This window comes from Anabrus simplex, chromosome 2 (genome assembly GCF_040414725.1).
Source record: "Anabrus simplex isolate iqAnaSimp1 chromosome 2, ASM4041472v1, whole genome shotgun sequence".
NCBI classification, from domain to species: Eukaryota; Metazoa; Arthropoda; class Insecta; order Orthoptera; family Tettigoniidae; genus Anabrus; species Anabrus simplex.
In genome coordinates, this window is record NC_090266.1 from 628,369,503 (window position 1) to 628,389,709 (window position 20,207).

At 39.0% G+C, this 20,207-nt stretch overlaps 1 protein-coding gene across 3 annotated transcripts in view; it reads left to right on the forward strand.

Annotated features, from left to right (window-relative positions):
- The window catches only part of Wsck (tyrosine-protein kinase Wsck), a 273,670-nt gene that overhangs the window by 141,328 nt on the left and 112,135 nt on the right, over positions 1-20,207 (forward strand). For all 3 annotated transcript variants that reach the window (XM_067141063.2, XM_067141061.2, XM_067141062.2), the window contains exon 5: positions 12,097-12,280. In XM_067141063.2, the coding sequence (XP_066997164.1) occupies positions 12,097-12,280 (184 nt within the window). The remainder of the gene's footprint in view (positions 1-12,096; positions 12,281-20,207) is intronic.

Below are 20,207 nucleotides of genomic sequence, written 5' to 3' on the forward strand. Positions count from 1 at the left end.
GACGGCGTAAGACGTTTAAGCTTGCTCCTATGCTACGGGCCATGGACGGCGTAAGACGTTTAATGTTCCGCGCGAAGCAATGCTGTTTATATTCGTCATCTATGCATTCTTACACCTTCGCCAGCGTTACTGGCTGTAGCAGAAAGTTGGTTGACCTTTTTGAGATAACCGTCGCGTTGAGTGGGCTTATGTTTATCTTAGCTGTTTTAGCGGGAATATCTCAGCACTTCCTCGCGCGTCAAGACAGTACTTGAGATTTCAGTGCAGTGCGTGTCGTTCTTACAGAGTGTAGTATAATGGCTTATAAAACAAAGTTTCTTACGGAAGAAAAGTATTAAGTATTGTTCACAATGAATATTCTGGTGCTGAACTTATTCCTGAAATAGACGCAGATAGTGAAAGTGAGAGTGACGAGAAAATTCCGATTCCCGAATCCGATAGGCCTATAGAGAAAAGTGAAGTGCCTGATACATATCATCCTAGTTATTGTCCACCCGTTCCACCATTTACAGAGAATTCAGGTATAAACGTTCAAATAAAATATAAGCAGGATATTTTGAGTTACGTGAGTATTTTCATGAATGACGAATTTTATCAGTATGTGTGTGAGCAGACCAATCTATACGCGAGTCAAGTGATAAATGCGGCGCTGCGGCCTTTCACAAAGATTTCGATCATGCAATCGTGGAAACCGATTAGTCCAAAATCCTGATATAAAAATGTACTGGACCGAAGACCCTGTTTTTCATACTCCGATATTTTCTAATACAATGTTCCGAATATGCTTCCTTCATATTCTTTCATTTCTTCACTTCGGTGACAGTAATCATTATGCCGAAAATACAGATAGGCTGTATAAAATTAGACGTATTTTGAAACCTGTGACACCAGATATCACACCCTAAATATTTACTAGTTGTAAGCACAAAGTATCATTTTTCTAACATTTATAGTTTAGGAGTAATCATAAATTGTATTAAGTTATGCAAGTCAAGAGGGCCGGGCATCAAAATGGCCGGTCCAGGCATTCAAGTGTCCCGCTCAGAAGCTGGTACTGAACGTGTTAACTCCAAATTGGAAGCGCGTGCAATGATGAGATTTCTATAGGCTAAACGGCTCAAGTGCACGAACATTCATCGTGAAATCACTGCTGTATATGGTAAGCATGCAATTTCTCGCCCAGTATTGTAAAGTGGTGTAAGCAATTTGACGCCGGGTGTGCAGATCTTACGGACGAATATCGCGAAGGCAGGCTCGCAACGTCCAGTACCGTTGCAAATGTTTATCATTGGAGAGAATCTGCGCATAACACTGCAGGAAATTGCCAGCATGCTGAACGTGGAGGGCAATGAGTTTCTGCAGTAAATCATCACAGGATGAAACATGGGTCCACCTCTTTACCCCCGAAACAAAGAGAACATCGATAGAATTGGTGCACACTACATCACCAACACAAAAGAAGGCCAAGGTCCAACCTTCAGCAGGAAAGGTGATGACCACAGTGTTCCTTGACATGGAGAGTGTGGTGCACATGGAATTTATGCCAAAAGGCACGACAATCCACTCAGCTTTGTATTGCCAAACGTTGAACCGGTTTCATAAGGCAATTCAAGAAAAGCAACTGAGAAAATAGAGTGTCGGTGTGATTTTGTTGCCCGATAACTCAACACCTCACCTCACACGGCCTGCCCAACGTCCGAACTGCTGCAGCGATTCCGGTGGGAAGTATGGTAACATCCTCCATACAGTCCGGACTTGGCGCCATGCGGTTATCATGTGTTTGGTAAGGTGGAAAAGGATCTTGGTGGGCGACGATTTCGAAACGATGAGGAGGTGAAAGCAGCTGTCTCCAGGTGGTTACATAGTGCTGGAGGTGATTTCTACGCATCCAAAATGAAAAAGCTGGTTGATCGTTCCTAGAAATGTTGACAGTCTCTTGGGGACTTGGTTTCATAAATGGCCATAACATGGAAGTGTAACAGTCTTTTTGATTTGCCCTCGTACAAAAAAATTCCAGAATCTTCTGTTGTGAGACCTCACTGTGTGCACGTGTTTGGGTTCCGATGTCACCGCTACAGCCTGGCGAACCTCTGGCTAACATCCTGTTCGCATGACGTAGCTTGAACTTGAAATAAAGCTGTTAAATCTTGTTACATGTAATGACATCGCTTCACGCTCGATTTAAACATTAACCGGCCTGTGCAGGGTTGTGTCGTGTAGTTCCCCAGGCTTAATTCAAATATGTACCACGCCGTATAAGTTTTTCAGTGCAGTATGTATGTATGTTATTGTACAGTATTATGATACCCATTGCAGCAAAAGTAATTAAAACTCTGTAATGGTTGCAGAGTTGACACCTTCCAGTGCATACCTTGCAAGCAGCTGTGGTATTGATGTTATTCTCTGTAAAACAACATAGGAATATTCAGAACAACTTTCAACAAAATAGTAGTGTTACAAAAATGTTGCATAGTTTGGGCTGGGAAGACTTGGGAGAAAGGAGACAAGCTGCTCGACTAAGTGGTATTTTGATATAAATGTTGATTCCCATAGGGAACCTGAAATATTTGTCCAACTGTTGAGCCCAACCTAGCACACTGGGGCGAAACGCTGGCAACCAAGAATGAGTTAGCTGGAAAATTTGTAATGTCCAGTAATGGACCAATTATGTTGGTATTAAGTGGTATGTTCCGAGTTGTCAATGGAGAGATGGCGTGGAAATATGTTTGAGTGGTGTCTTTAAAAGTAATAAAGATCACAATATGAAGATAAAGTTTGATTTCAAGAGGATGCATTGAGGCAAATATTCATTTATAGGAAGGGGAGTTAGGGATTGGAATAAATTACCAAGGAGATGTTCAATAAATTTCCAATTTGTTTGCAATAATTTAAGAAAAGGCTAGGAAAGCAACAGATAGGGAATCTGCCACCTGGGGGACTGCCCTAAATGCAGATTAGTGGTGATTTGATTGATTGATTGATTGATTGATTGATTGATTGATTGATTGATTGATTGATTGATTGATTGATTGATATTTGGTTACCCATTATTCAAGTGAGTTGCTGTTTTATCCAGAATAAAACACCACCTCTTATTTCTCCCCAAACTTGAGAATTGATTGCAAGTTATTTTTCCTAAGAATGCTCTCATCTGAGACAGATCTTTGTATGTATTTATACAAGAGGCTCTTCATTGCAGGGGTACTTGCTTCGTATTTTATTCATGCAGCTATGAAGTTATTGGAAAGAACGTTCTGTTTTATAACTCCTTTGACTTGCACAGTATTGCCTCAATGAATATTTTTAATCTTCTCAGTGTTTTTCTTGGGCTTTGCATGCAAACAATTTTACATTCGGTCTTTTATATGCATCTTATGTACCTTAATATTAACATAATATGATAAACAGCAAGTGGGTTTTGAGTTTGTTGCGCAATGAAATCGTCTGGGAAACTACGGAGTACTTTCTGTAGATCTTTACTGCTTTGGGTTTATCATTTCACAACGCCTAATACAGTACAGTAACTCACTGTTACAAAATTAATTGAAACTGTTTAGAACACTTCACATTGACAATCTAAATCTAAGAAATGGTACCATACATAAGAGCACATTGAGACTTTCAGGAACATGTTATCTCCCCAGCATGTCTAGGGATGGTGAATGGGGTTGAGGTTTGGACTCTGTGATGGCCAAACAAATACATAAATCCCTACCCTAAGGAAATATCATATATACTTGAATTATCTGATCTCCCCAATTTTGAATAGAGCAGGGGGGATTAAAATCCAAAATGTTATGTACACACAGTTTTATTAGGTAAAGTTAAATTTATCTCTTCATGCATTAAAATTCTACCATATTTGTCAGCAACTGTGCAGAACTGGAATGTGGGGACTGTGCTGTCTTCTGCAGCCGTGAGAGTTACTGGTACACTAATTAATAAATTGATTTTTCTCCTTAAACAGTGAATTTATTTTTTTCACTTAAACAATGTCATGTTAATGCCTTTTCTAACAGTGTTATTAATGCACATATCAAGCTGTTGAAGTACAGATGCGAGTCCTCCAGGTACGATCACTTTGTCTCTGTTCCCTTGTTGCAGGCAAGATTTCACTGAATCTTTCATGTGTCTGTGAAAACTATCCTTGACAATCTGCCATTGATGTTTAACAAGCCCTTTCCTTGGGCCATGACTGTTACCACAGACTTGCTGATTTTTGGCCAAGTTTCATGCTTGAAAATTATGTAGTGTCTTTCTTCCATCAGCTATGATGTACACCATGGCAGTGAAGCATAATTTATCACTGCTGCCTGTCCTTATAGAGACACACTTCTCACTTTTCTTGCTAACCATTGTATCCAGCAGCATTTTGAAATAAACTGGAGTCTAATCTGCGTTGCCCATTTGCCCAAGTTGATAATTACATTGTCATCACAAATTGTTGATATAGCAATGGAATTTTAAGGTTTTTTCTTTGTTCATATTAGGTAGCCATTGACAGATGTTTGCTGTTCTTATTCAAAGCCAACCTTAACTAGTTATTTTTAATTTCCTTTGCTATAGCTAATGCAACACACAGAAGAATATGTCCTCAGATCAGTATTATAAAAAATATGTCCATTGGAAGACATAGAGGAATTTCCATGCATAGAGTCAAATGAGCCTAATATTTTTTTTGATGTGGTATGTCCTCTGTGAAAATGCACACAGTCAGGCTTCAGGAGTACCTCTGACGTCAATCTCAAAGACATTGCAGACCTATGGTCCTGTGAGTACACTTGCATTTTCCAATAAGTGCCCATGGCTAGTAGGCACATGGGAGTGAACACATGAGAGATTATAATCACTCATTCTCCTAAACCTTGATCAAAAATCAAATCCCATTCACAATCCTAACGAAATTCAGGACTACTGTCGGATTTTTTATTATGGACACTCGAGTTTAGGCTTTAATTACAAACGAACCAATAGGCCTACTGAGATTAGAGTTATACCAATATTTTCCTTGTTTAATTCTACATTAGTGTATATAAGACGCATTGTTTTCGACGTTCATTAAATATTTTTTATTTGTGGTTGTAATAAATATTGCCCGGGTTTTTGGCTTCTTCTTTACGAGGCGCTCACTTAGGAATATGTACAAGGAAAACGACTTGTCTGATTCTAATCAAATTCTTATATGTTATAACCACATGTGTTTGCAGTGTAATAATCAAGTCACAATTTTTTTCAACGACCCTGAAAAAAATTCTTATAATTTTTCTAAAGCAACTCTTTCTCAGCCCAGGATAAACGTACAGCAGCAAACTTGGACTTGTTTTGAAGCACCCAGTCATGGTTATCAGAAACTAAAACTACTGTAACCATACAGTGTGATACCGAATTTATGAAGAGTAATATTCAAAGGAAGTTTTGTGCACGCCGGACCGTGCGATTAACAGCAGGCCGGGTGGTGAAATCGGGCGCAGTGTTGCCGCGTTCAGTAGTATTCACGCGCGCAACGAACACAGCTTTTCGTTTACTTTTCATTCGTTTACTTTCAACCTTTAATTTTATTTCCTCTTATAAATTCCACTTCCCAACACCTTTTCTCATAAGGGCTTTAAACCTTCAGTGGCAGGTTTAAAAATGGTTAACTTTCTAATTTAGAAATATCACACTGTATAATTTTTACAAGAGTTATTTGCATTATTATTTACATATATTTACAATATTTAATTCTATCAATTTTCTTCGTCTGAAACATCACTGTGTTCCGATGAACCAGTGCTGCTGTCATTTATGTTGATTATGACTGACTCGAAATAAGGTACATTTGCAGACAAACCATCTTTTTCTCAGTAGTGGTCTTCAATTTTCTTCGCGTGTTTAATACATTGTTTCCAGAGTTCAGGGGTCACGGTACGTAAGGCTTCTCGGCATAAAGCGTAAATTGCTTCCATACCCATACCATTTTCTAAATTGTTAGCCATATTTGTTTTTGCTATTTTCCATTTTACGTAAGCCCAAATGAGCTCGAGTGGACTAGGCTCGCAATGGGCCACTGGTAACCAAACAAGCTGTACACATGGTCGAAGTCGTTTAGGCAGTTGTTCCAGCTTCTTTACCGGCGTTTGAAACTAAGAGCTGGCAAGGACAATCAGCTCTGATTTAGTTAATTTGTTATAATCGTCAACTCCAGGTGGTAGTGAAATATTCTTTGACGTTACCCAATGTATAATTTCACGTTTCAGCCATGACATGTTCGGGTTTTAAGATGAAGGATCGACCTTCGTATGATATGTAGCTTGATCTATAACGACAGCCGACCTTTGAGGCAATAAACTCAGGACTTTCATGAACCATTCTTCATAATGAGTCGAGTTCATCTCATTCTGGTAATCAGCACTACTTTTCTTGCCAATAAAACAAAGTTCTGCTCCGTCAAGAAATCGTTCTTCACTTTCGATGTGTAAAATTATGACCTGGATGACGTATTTCCATCGTTCTCCTTTGAAGCGGCTCCTACTCTCTTCGCTGACGACAGCGATAGTCCAAAACAATCTGCCACCTTCTGGTACACAGGGAACCTCTTGTCCTCCACTTTCCCCCTTCACATTGAAAGAAAAAATAGCACTCAAAATCATTGCAAACCGGGTGAATTGGCCATGCGGTTACGAACGCGCAACTGTGAGCTCGCATCCGGGAAATAGTGGGTTCGAACTCCACTGAGGGCAGCCCTGAAGATGGTTTTCCGTGGTTTCCCATTTTCACACCAGGCAAATGCAGGACTGTACCTTAATTAAGGCCACGGCCGCTTCCTTCCCATTCATCGGCTTTTCCTCTCCCACCGTCGCCATAAGACCTATCTATGCCGGTGCGACGTAAAGCAAATAACAACAAAAAAAAATCATTGCAAGTTCACCCTTTGATAACGGCGGTCTAGGAGGCATCTTGAAGTGACGTGGTCAACATGCAGAACATAGGAAAACTGAAAATAACTTCCGGACAAACCAAGGTCACGGACATACCGTTTCACGACTGCCCGGGGCGAGTGTACTGTGTTCGTTGCGCACGTGATTACTACTGATCGCGGCAACACTGCGCCCGTTTTCACCACCCGGCCTGCTGTTAATCGCACGGTCCGGCGTAAACAAAACCTCCTTTCAATATTACTCTTCATAAATTCGGTACCACACTGTACGGTTACAGTTGTTGTAGTTTCTGATAACCATGACTGAGTGCTTCAAAAGAAGCCCAAGTTTGCTGCTGTACCTTTTTCCTGGGCTGAGAAAGAGTTGCTTTAGAAAAATGATAAGAACTTTTTTTCGGGGTGGTTCAAAAATATTTTAACTTGAGTATTACACTACACATACATGTGGTTATAACATATAAAAATTTTATTACAATCAGACAAGTAGTTTTCCTTGAATATATTAATAAGTGAGCGCTTCCTGGAGAAGAAGCCAAAAACCCGGGCAATATTTATTACAACCACAAATGAAAAATATTTAATGAACGTCGAGAACAATGCGTCTTATATACGCTAATGTAGAATTAAACAGGGAAAATGTTGGTATACCTCGCATTGCAATAGGCCTATTAGTTCGTCTGTAATTAAAGCCTAAACTCGAGTGTCCATAATAAAAAATCCGACAGTAGACTATAATTCTTGTTGATATAATAATTGAAAGGGATTCGAATCAGCAGACAAGCAAGTTTGCCACAACACACAATAAATGTGCAGTTCCTCAACCTTCAACTCATTGCCCTTCACCTCATCTACCGCTTCCCCTAGTGAACTTAATCTCTGAGCTGTCCCCAGTCAGTGCTAAGATCAACATCAACCTGACCTGAATAACTTACATATGGGGCTGGAGGGGAGGGAGAGTACATGTTTTCAGCATTTCATTTAATAACACTGTTTCTTCAAACGTTCCTCGTTCTCACACTTGGTAGTTTTGATGTCCCTTCAGATACCTGGTCAACATTTTTATTCTTTATTAAAAAACATGGAGCTTAAATTTCACTGTGTTCCGTCATTGATGACCGATAATATTTGACATTCCTTTGAAAACATTCCACCTGATTTCATTGATACTCTTCCAGTCAACCAATTTTTGTTCAACTCTGGACTTACTTCTAGTCAAATCAGCACTAATTTTAATTACAGCAAGACTGAAGAATGATAAATATTTTAAACAAAATTAAGTTTTTATTGTATATACTGTTATATTTTTTCTCTCCTATTAGTTTTATTCTCATGTACTACTGTTTTATATGTATGTCTTATGTTTTATTTCTTGTTCATCAAGGTGAAGATGACCTTAAAACACAGATCGAAACATGTCCTTAGATGTAATGTCTTGACAGACCATTTAATTTAAGTTGTAACATTTTATTGTACTGAACAAGTGGACTATATATATGTAAATTCTTATTAAGAATTTTAAAAATATGTTAATTAGGCACGTAAATGAGCGAATGATGTGGGTAGATTTGTCAGTTGGAGGAATTAGGACTAGAATTGTGTCCGTGTATTCACCATGTGAGGGTGCAGATGAGGATGAAGTTGACAAGTTTTATGAAGCATTGAGTGACATCGTAGTCAGGGTAAACAGCAAGGATAGAATAGTGCTAATGGGCGATTTCAATGCGAGAGTTGGGAATAGAACTAAAGGATACGAAAGGGTGATTGGTAAATGTGGGGAAGATATGGAAGCTAATGGGAATGGGAAGCGTTTGCTGGACTTCTGTGCTAGTATGGGTTTAGCTGTTACGAATACATTCTTCAAGCATAAGGCTATTCACCGCTACACATGGGAGGCTAGGGGTACCAGATCCATAATAGATTATATCTTAACAGACTTCGAATTCAGGAAATCTATTAGGAATGTACGAGTTTTCCGGGGATTTTTCGATGATACAGACCACTATCTGATCTGTAGTGAACTAAGTATCTCTAGGCCTAAGGTAGAGAAAGTGAAATCTATCTGCAAACGAATAAGGGTAGAAAATCTCCAGGACGAGGAAATTAGACAGAAGTACATGGATATGATTAGTGAGAAGTTTCGAACAGTAGACACTAAGCAGGTTCAGGATATAGAAAGTGAATGGGTGGCATACAGGGATGCTGTAGTAGAAACAGCCAGGGAATGCCTTGGAACAACTGTGTGTAAAGATGGGAAAAGGCGAACATCTTGGTGGAATGATGAAGTGAGAGCAGCCTGTAAATGTAAAAAGAAGGCTTATCAGAAATGGCTCCAAACAAGGGCCGAGGCAGATAGGGAGTTGTATGTAGATGAAAGAAACAGAGCGAAACAAATAATTGTTGAATCCAAAAAGAAGTCATGGGAAGATTTTGGTAACAACCTGGAAAGGCTAGGTCAAGCAGCAGGGAAACCTTTCTGGACAGTAATAAAGAATCTTAGGAAGGGAGGGAAAAAGGAAATGAACAGTGTTTTGAGTAATTCAGGAGAACTCATAATAGATCCCAGGGAATCACTGGAGAGGTGGAGGGAATATTTTGAACATCTTCTTAATGTAAAAGGAAATCATCCTGGTAGTGTTGTGAACAGCGAAGCTCAAGGGGAGGAGGAAAATGATGTTGGTGAAATTATGCTTGAGGAAGTGGAAAGGATGGTAAATAAACTCCATTGTCATAAGGCAGCAGGAATAGATGAAATTAGACCTGAAATGGTGAAGTATAGTGGGAAGGCAGGGATGAAATGGCTTCATAGAGTAGTAAAATTAGCGTGGAGTGTTGGTAAGGTACCTTCAGATTGGACAAAAGCAGTAATTGCACCTATCTATAAGCAAGGGAACAGGAAGGATTGCAACAACTATCGAGGTATCTCACTGATTAGTATACCAGGCAAAGTATTCACAGGCATCTTGGAAGGGAGGGTGCGAACAGTCGTTGAAAGGAAGTTGGATGAAAACCAGTGTGGTTTCAGACCACAGAGAGGCTGTCAGGATCAGATTTTCAGTATGCGCCAGGTAATTGAAAAATGCTACGAGAGGAATAGGCAGTTGTGTTTATGTTTCGTAGACCTAGAGAAAGCATATGACAGGGTACCGAGGGAAAAGATGTTCGCCGTACTGGGGGACTATGGAATTAAAGGCAGATTATTAAAAGCAATCAAAGGCATTTATGTTGACAATTGGGCTTCAGTGAGAATTGATGGCAGAATGAGTTCTTGGTTCAGGGTACTTACAGGGGTTAGACAAGGCTGTAATCTTTCACCTTTGCTGTTTGTAATTTACATGGATCATCTGCTGAAAGGTATAAAATGGCAGGGAGGGATTCAATTAGGTGGAAATGTAGTAAGCAGTCTGGCCTATGCTGACGACTTGGTCTTAATGGCAGATTGTGCCGAAAGCCTACAGTCTAATATCGTGGAACTTGAAAATAGGTGCAATGAGTATGGTATGAAAATTAGCCTCTCGAAGACTAAATTGATGTCAGTAGGTAAGAAATTCAACAGAATTGAATGTCAGATTGGTGATACAAAGCTAGAACAGGTCGATAATTTCAAGTATTTAGGTTGTGTGTTCTCCCAGGATGGTAATATAGTAAGTGAGATTGAATCAAGGTGCCGTAAAGCTAATGCAGTGAGCTCGCAGCTGCGATCGACTGTATTCTGTAAGAAGGAAGTCAGCTCCCAGACGAAACTATCTTTACATCGGTCTGTTTTCAGACCAACTTTGCTTTACGGGAGTGAAAGCTGGGTGGACTCAGGATATCTTATTCATAAGTTAGAAGTAACCGACATGAAAGTAGCAAGAATGATTGCTGGTACACACTGGTGGGAACAATGGCAGGAGGGTACTCGGAATGATGAGATAAAGGCTAATTTAGGAATAAACTCGATGGATGAAGCTGTACGCATACACCGGCTTCGGTGGTGGGGTCATGTGAGGCGAATGGAGGAGGATAGGTTACCTAGGAGAATAATGGACTCTGCTATGGAGGCTAAGAGAAGTAGAGGTAGACCAAGACGACGATGGTTAGACTCGGTTTCTAACGATTTAAAGATAAGAGGTATAGAACTAAATGAGGCCACAACACTAGTTGCCACGATTGTGGCAACGTTTAGTAAATTCACAGAGGCTTGCAGACTGAACGCTGAAAGGCATAACAGTCTATAATGATAAAGTATGTATGTATGTATGTATGTAGGTTGTAAATTAGAATTGTTTGTAGTCTTGGATCCCGATTTGTGACCTTATACCATTCAGTGCTTTCCTCATAACTATCATTGTCACAATCACTTTCTGTCAAATTCTGATGATTAATCACACCAACAGTACCTAGTCCTTCGTCTAAATCTGCCCTGTCACTTATTTTGTTTTCACACTTACTTGCATCAGTTTCACTTTCCTCACTTTTCCACCCATTATTGCTTATTTATGATTGTTCATCAACACTATTTGGTAATAATGACTATTTCACACTCATTTTGAAAATATTTTTGGGACTTTATTTTTATAGAAACTAAAATACTTACATGCACAATGTCATCAAACTTCTGAAAGGAACATCAGCTTGGAAATCACGCTTTGGAGCAAAAGCCTTCTTTTCCGTTCCAAATCCCTGGGATTATCCTAACTAAGAACTCTGTGTATGTGATCCTAACATCTGTCTGCTGACAACCATAAGCTAAAACGCACAGCCGAAAAAGCATATCTTTTAAAATTCTGTATAAAAACGTCTTTTGCTCTTGCAGGAGCAGACGGGTTCCAGACAAACAAGTGTAACGGTTGACTAAGGTTGAACTAACTATAATAGTCTCTCAAATTGATATTTTCCCCAGTATTGGATTGGATTTTTCTTTACCTATTGATGCATTTTTATATTGGCTACTTCCCTATTAATTAATAGAATCAAATAACTAGTGCATCAAGGAAACCTTGCTTCTTATTCCAGTGAATACATGTCGAGTATATGAAATGGAAATTTATGTCCTTGTTTCGATTTCACAAACTGCAGATCCCCTGGCTTATAGTTTATGATTGAAAGTTACAAAAAACGCTCTGAGTTTGCTTTGCTTTCTTGTAAAAGCTAGTTTCAATATTGAGTATAACTGTGATTAACTTTTCCTTTGACTACAGGATCTGAATAACACTTTTGTGGTAGGAGACGACCAGGAATATGGGAACTATACCAATCCACGATTACCTGATGCACGTGTGCATGTGGGTCTTGGAATTGTGAGTGTCAAGGATGGTGTTATGAAAGTAGCATATTCAAAAATTGAAGATGTGTTGGTGTTGGATGTTGGACCACCTTCTGATGGTAAGAATGTATTCAGTCAAATAGTAGACAAATTACAGTATAGTGAACTTTATCATGTTTATTATTTGTCTCTAATTGGGTTAGGGAGAGAAAAATTGAGCATGCAATTTTTCTACCTTTTAGCAATATGAAAAGTTAACACTGTCTAATTTTAAACCAAAATATTTGAGATCTTCAAGGAAACAGTTGAAACAGTTGAATGGAAGTGAAGTAATTTTAACAATGGTGCATGTGTACAGACTTTCACTTTTATTAATTGCGTATTTGAAAATGCATTTCAATCTAAGTAATTTTTTAAATGCTTTGTACTGTATTATAGAAATGTAATGGAAATCAGTATCCAATATGACTTTCAGATATTGAGACTCAAGCATGAACTACTGTAGAGTGCCATCTCTTTTTTTTTTTCAGTTGCTCTTTCAGATCATAAATCACACTGGGTGTATTGGTGTAATATAAGAATGAGAGTATGCAACTATGGTTGCCAGTGAATAATGACTAAGCTACCTGAACTTCCATGTTTCACTCTTATTATTAGAGATATACTCATGTACTTAATGCGTATTTTCCCTTAAATATCATATTAAAATTATTGAGGCCATATGATACATAATAATATTCATTGCATTGACTGATCAAAGTGACAATCCTGTTTGTCCCGTAAACTAGTAAATTCTAAATTGTGCACTCCGCTGAGAAGATTTAACGTAGATGAGAATGCTTGTGGTGAGGAGAGGCATGAAAGTGACGTCCCGTGAACTTTACCATTTTATTAGAGTAATTGTTTATTATTTGTCTCTAATTGGGTTAGGGAGAGAAAAATTGAGGCATGCAATTTTTCTAACTTTTAGCAATATGAAAAGTTAACACTGTCTAATTTTAAACCAACATTTTTGAGATCTTCAAGGAAACAATCAGTTTAGTAGAATAATGAAGTAATTTTGAGTGTGGTGCATGTGTTCAGACTCTCACTTTTATTAGTTGCATGTTAGGAAATGAATTTCAATCTAAGTAATTTTTTGAATGCTTTGTACTGTATTGTAGAAATGTAATGGAAATCAGTGTCCAGTATGACTTTCAGACCATTGCTGCAATCCAGTCGTCCCATCTCTTTGTACCTATCTCACTTTACCGATTCAGCTGGGTGGGTTTTGTTTTTTTGTACTTGTTCAGCTTTGTCTTCACACTCCAAAATGGGCTAGTGCAGTCTGCAGCAGGAACAAGGTTTCATTTTTATCTGTAGTGAGGAAGGTGCATTGTGATTTGTTTTCTGCAGAATTATTGAAATAAACAAAACAAAAAAATATTTCAGCAACACTTTCGAGCATACAGAGCTCAACAACTTTAGGTATGTTGATTGCAACCAGCTTCAGTCAATACTGAAGATGGAAACAAAGAGCCTATCAGTCAGCCAAGAAGTACAGTTTGTATGTTTGTTAAATTTTGACCTACTTTGTAAAATATATTTTTTTAAACTTTTGTATGCAATGTCTATTGAACCTTGCACTATGCAAGTAGCCTATACTTAACATGTCTCTTCGCACTCAATAGTCATAAAAGCCTAATTTGCTATTTCATTTGTGGAGTTTGATGCATGTTGAAACATAACGACAGCAGCACAGTATCAGAACATTAAAGACTAGACATAGACTGCATTATCCACCTCTTGGCATGCATGTTTAACAGTGAGAAGACTGGAAGTGGCTGACCACTTTCTCTTTCAATATTTGACTTGTCCACATTAGACAGCATCTTATGGTGATTTGAGCATTACTTACCTGTTGAAACTGTACCTATGTGTGAGATTAAGGTTGTGTTGCATCACTTTTCATTGGAACTGTGCCCAGTTCCTTGGTTGAATTGTCAGGGCTGAGGCCTTTAGTTCAAAGGGTCCAGAATTTTAACTGTATCTGGTTGATTCCTCTGACTCAGGGACTGGGTGTTAGTGCTTATTACAACACACTCCTCTTCCTATACACACAGTAGACCACATTACCAAGTACCACAGAAATGCACCATAGTGAATTCATCCCTCCACATTGGATTGGCATCAGGAAGTTCATCCGACCTTAAAATAGGGCCATGTCCATATATGTGACACTGTTCAACTCCCGACCCAACTAGGCTGTGAGAGAAGTGGTGGTGGCAGCAGGATGATGATAATACCAATAATAACAATAACAACATGATGAATATAAGGCCAAGTATGAGGACTCGGCCATTACAGCATGGTAGTTTGTGGTCCCGCCACTGCAAGCACTGCAAGTGATTGTATCCAACACGTGCTCCTGTAGTACCGGCAAGCCGGATATAGAAAAGTGCGGGAGACGTTACTGTGCGAGATATTTCATTGAATAAGTTGAATTTTCTTTACTTTCCGTTCCTCCTAAACTCAGTTCATTATGTGCTGTGTACTTCAAGCATGTATCTTACATGGCTTCATTAATCTAGTAGTTCAGCATGCTGTACTGTTTTGTGCCTGGCTGTAAGTCAGGTTATGGTAGAGTAGTTGATGATGTGTGATTTTATTTTTCACCACCGAAGGATGGAAATCAATTTGAAAATGGGACAGAGCTATTCCGTGGAAGGATAATGAGTTAACGCTTAATAGCAGAATTTGTTATATTCATTTCTCTGATGATTTGATAGTAAAATCAGATAATTTTATTCTGAATGGTGAAAAAGTGGATATCTCTCGTATGAGATGGACATTAGATCTAGGAGCAGTGCTTCACATTTTCCCTAATTTGCCGAAATACCTTTCAAGTAAGATTAAGTCCCGTGAAACTCCCAATGGGAAAAAGAACCTAGACACCATCAGGAAAAGAAGAAAGAAGATTGAAGATGGGAGTGCAGTAGCGATTGGGGAATTAAAAGGTCAGTCTAATGTTGATCAAAATTCGGGTCATTCTAGTGTACTTTCTGATGCCGAAAAGACAATATTATTGCTAAAAAGATGCCTAAAAAATGCTAAGCAAAATTTAATTTGAGCTAAATCCGGCCCCAACTCAGCAAAATCAAGAATTAATTTGCTGGAGAAGCAGGTTAGAAATACACAGGCATTTAATTATAGAGATAACAAACACCTTAGCAAGAATTAAAAGATAATCGACACCGTGCTTAAGAAATTTCCAGTGAAATCTTCTAATGGAATGAGGTAATGAGGTACAACAATGAATTCATTTTTGAGAGTTTATTGTTGAGAATAAAATCACCGAAAGGATTCCATAGAAAAAATTTCAGTTGATCATTCAGGAGCTGGCTGTTGTCTTCAACATGTTATGAATATAATCCCCAGACTTGTTTAACATTACCTGAAGTGCCTATTTTTCTTCAGAATTAAGGAAATCCGGCGATATTTTCAATCTCGAACAATCTCGAAAGTCCAGTAACCGACAAATTGAGTTGGTAAGTAAATAGTTGATGGGTGTTTGTTTTAATATGCTGGGAGTTACGTGCTATTTATCTATATATGTACACTCCAGTAACCTGTGGTTTCTGCAACAAATGATGAAGGCCGTTGCTCTTATTTCCTGTATGATTTTTTTTCCATTGTACCCTGCCATGGTATTTTAATTGTAATCTCTCATTGTTTTTTAAATGAGAGCGTATATACTTATCAGTTACAGATTAATACGTTTCCTCTGGCATCATTCCTAAGACCAGCTGATCGGTACTGTGGAGCTTGCCCAGTCTAGCGCTGCCTCGCGGGGCGCGCTTGAACTCGAGGAGTCCTCACACTTGTTCGTATATTTGTGATGATGATGATGATGATGATGATGATGATGATGATGATGATTTTAATAATAATAATAATAATAATAATAATAATAATAATAATACTCATTGGAACTGTTTGAATTTATCTGTAAAAGCTATATAAAATATGTCTAGCTGAGTGGCTCAGATTGTTAGAGCTCTGACTTTTTGCGCCCAAGTTGGCAGGTTTGATTCTGGCTCAGTCCGGTGGTATTTGAAGGTGCTAAAAAATGTCAGCCTCATGTTGTTAGATGTACCAGAACATAAAAGAAATTCCGTGAGACAAAATTTGGGCACCTCATCATATCCAAAAACTGTAACCGTAGTTAGTGGGACGTAAAACCAGTAACTATTATTAATAATATGAATGTAGTAATGTATAGAAAAATAGAAACATTGAAAGGAACACACAATAGGATAAAATAAAACAGTGGCATATGAGAGGGGATAGAGGGAGAAATATAAAAAGCAAATGGATAAGGACAATCTCCACATCTTAATACACTGCCTTCTTCTAATAGATTGGTTCTCTCCTCATCAATCCCAGTTCTTCTACATCCATTTCTTCTCATTCCTGGTCAACCTCATTTCTGCTTTCTAACATCATTGGGAGGGCAGGCTTCAACTCTCGCTGAGGGGACGTCTTTAACAGATCGTCAGTCTTAATACAAGAGGTGTATTATAAGAAGAAAGCTGGATAAAGACAGGAAAAGTGAAGAGACAAAAAAATAGAGACAAATATGGGTGGTAAACAACTTGAAACTTGAGACAAACACAAAAGGAGAACAGACCCATCAGGTCAATAACTAATGGGAAGGAACAAACAAGTGCAAATCAAGTAATACAGGTGAGACTGGTATATACATAACTCAGTTCTATGTAATTCTGTTTTTTACGTAAATTGCCATAGGTCCCGATTATATATACACAGTTCAAAAAAATTACGGGAACCTGTTTTGTAATGTCTGATATGTGAACATTAATTTGGTAGATGGGGTTCCAATGGTCCTACAGCATACCTTGAGACCTTAGCTACTCAGGAGATGTCAAATCAAAGTTGTACTCCAGCTGTAGGCCTAGCCATGCATTAAACTCTCAGGTGACCCCTCAAAACAAAGTTAATAGCAGTGCGTCCATGTGTCGTTGTGAGGTACAGTAGAACTGCAACAAGACCTCAGGAGGGTCACTAGAGTCATGGTGTTTGACCAGACAGTAAGAAACAGGTTAAGAGAAGTGTCCTTACGACCCAGATGTCCTGTTCGATTGCCCTGTTCAACGCAGCAACATCGCACAGCTTGCCTTCTGTTTTCCCGTACCTACGTCAACTGGCAACTTCGCCAATGGACATCTTTGTTGTTCACAGACGAGTCCAGATTTCCCCTGACACAGCGTGATGGATGTCACCGTGTATGGCGACGCCATGGTGAGCAGTACATGCCAAATGTTATCCAGGAAGGCGACCAATGGGCAACCGATTCGGACAAGATTCTGTGATGGTGTAGGGTGGCATCAATATCATGGCTGTACAGATCTTGTCGTCGTCTGTGGTAATCTTACCGCTGCGGGGTACATCAAGCAGATACTGCTACAGCATGTGTTGGTTGCTGCATACGGTATTGGCCCTGAATTCATACTCGTGCACGACAAAGTCAGGGCTCATGTAGCGCACATCACCAGAACTGTCTTGCAAGAACTGGACATTCACGAGATGGAATGGCCAGGAGTGAGTCCCGACCTTAATCCCATCGAGCATGTGTGGAATAGGCTTGACAGAGTGTTCGTGGGCATCCTGTTCTACCACAGACTCTCCAAGACCTCGAACATGCTCTTATTGAAGAATGGGACCCGATACTGCAATGTGACCTCCGCCGACTTATACGGGTCAAGATGGTGGTATGATCATTTCTCATCAGCTTATCCTTAAGAGACTATTTACACCCCTCTCAAATATAATTTTTTTTGATGCTATGTCAAGCTCTTGTCTCCTATTAATAGTGTTAAACAGAGTAGGCAGATTAGAAAAGATCGGTGAAGTATTGAGTACTGAGTATGGGGAATGTGGAGAGGCTCTTCGATTCTGGTGGAGCGGGAAGGAACACGGAGAGAGAAGAGTGAGACAAGATATTCCAAGAGGTAATGCCCATTTAAGATCCCATGGAGGAAACTCAGGTCAGCTACCTGTCGCCTGATGAGCAGCGGTGATTCATTAACTGCCCTTAATACTTGCTGCGTAGACAGAATTTTGAGCTTGGGGTTTCTGTTCCTATCAGATGCAGCAAAGGACACTGCTCTGTCTAACTGATTAATCTTTGAGGGGGAGGCTGTTTTCCAAATCGGAGAGCAGTAGTTCAAGAGAGGGTTAGTGATTGTGAAGAAGAAGTAACGAAGAGCAATGGGATCAGAAATTTCTGTGAAGCAGTAGAGATTGCCTAGTAATTTCATAGCCTTGGTCATATATGTTTCTATGTGGTTATTGATTTGTAATTTTGTATTGAATATTTCACCTAAGTCACGCTGTTGCATAACTACAGCGATGGGCTTATTGAGTAGGTAATATGATGTCAGCAGATGAGATTTATGTGGTGTTATGGTCATGTGACTGCATTTTTGTGGATTGGGGATGAGTTTCCAAGTTCAGCACCACAAGTTCGAGAGGACGTTAAGTGAGAAATGTAGAAGAGCTGCATCTGCTGGATTCCTGATCTCCCTGAATATCTTGCAGTCGTCAGCAAAAAGTAGGGTATTGCTATTTCATTGAATTTTGATGGCAGATCGTCCATAAACAAGGAAATCAGCAAGGGGCCAAAATCCCTGCCTTGTAGGATAGTGGAATTGACTGGTAACCATGAGAATGATGTAGGGTATGTAGGAAGCCAGCAAGAAGGGTCATAAGACTGCCATGTACATTAAATCGTTCGGATAGTTTATGGAGCAACAGAGTGTGGTCTATAGAATCGAAAGCTTTTGAAATGTCTACGTAGCAGATATCCAGGTGTGATTTTGCTGCAATGGCATGTGATGCAAAACTGTGCAGAGCGGCCAGGTTTGTTGGACAAGATCCACCTGGTAGAAAACCATGCTGATTGGTTGAGATATGGAGCGAGGTGAACGCGAGGAGATGCTGGTGTATGATTTTTTCAAAGATAAGGATAGTGTGGGGAGAATAGAAATTGGTCGGTAAGAAGAAGCATTAAATTTAAAAAATGGTAATTAAACCTCATGTGTATGTAACCTATTTATATGTTATTTGGTGTTACACTAAATAATTTTTGTAAAATGCAATTTATTTGTACGTAAAAAAATTTAAAACATTGTTGCCCAACAAATTGTAATTAAACCTAATTTTTGATTGACCCATTTATGCGTAATTTGATATTATACATATTAATTTTCGTTAAATGCAGTTTATTTGTATCTAACATTGAAAACAGTGTCGACGATATATGCATTTCCAATGATTAAAGCCCAAATGAATTAAAAGTGTGATACATGAGAGTGAGTGGTGGCAGAACTTCAGCTGCAGATGTCGGAGGGGTGCGGTACAGTAGTGTAATGAATGTTGTGAGAAGTGACCATGCGGCATTTAACTAAAAGAGAAAGGCACCTTGTAGAATACAGTTGGTTTGTATGTAACAGAATTAAAATAATGCCTTAGACGTATGAATTCCCTGATGTTAACAAAATGCAGGTGAGTTAGAAATACGATTAAATTTTAGTTGGCATTGTTGGCAACAGGACTTCAGTTGCAGATATCATAGGGTTGCAGTGGTGCAGTGAAGTTTATAGGAAGGGATGACAACAGCAAAGAGACTGGCCTAATCTACAATATCCTTCTGAGTAAAACACTAACTGAGAAGTGTGACCCATTCCTAGAGGGGGGGCAAGATGTGCGTCACTGTCGTTCTCACCTGCAATGCGGATAGCTCCGACAAACTGACTCTTCTTTTGATAGGTAAATCTCAAAATCTGAGGTGCTTCAGGGATGTAAAAATAAAATATACAGATTATGAGTCCAACAGAAATTTATGGATAACCATGGTTATTATGGAACAATGACTAAAGAAATTGGATGTTAGAATGAGAAAGGAAAATTAAAAGGTACAGCTTCTAATGGATCAGTGTGCAGCCCATCAACCCAAAATAGACATGGGAAATGTACGAATGAAAT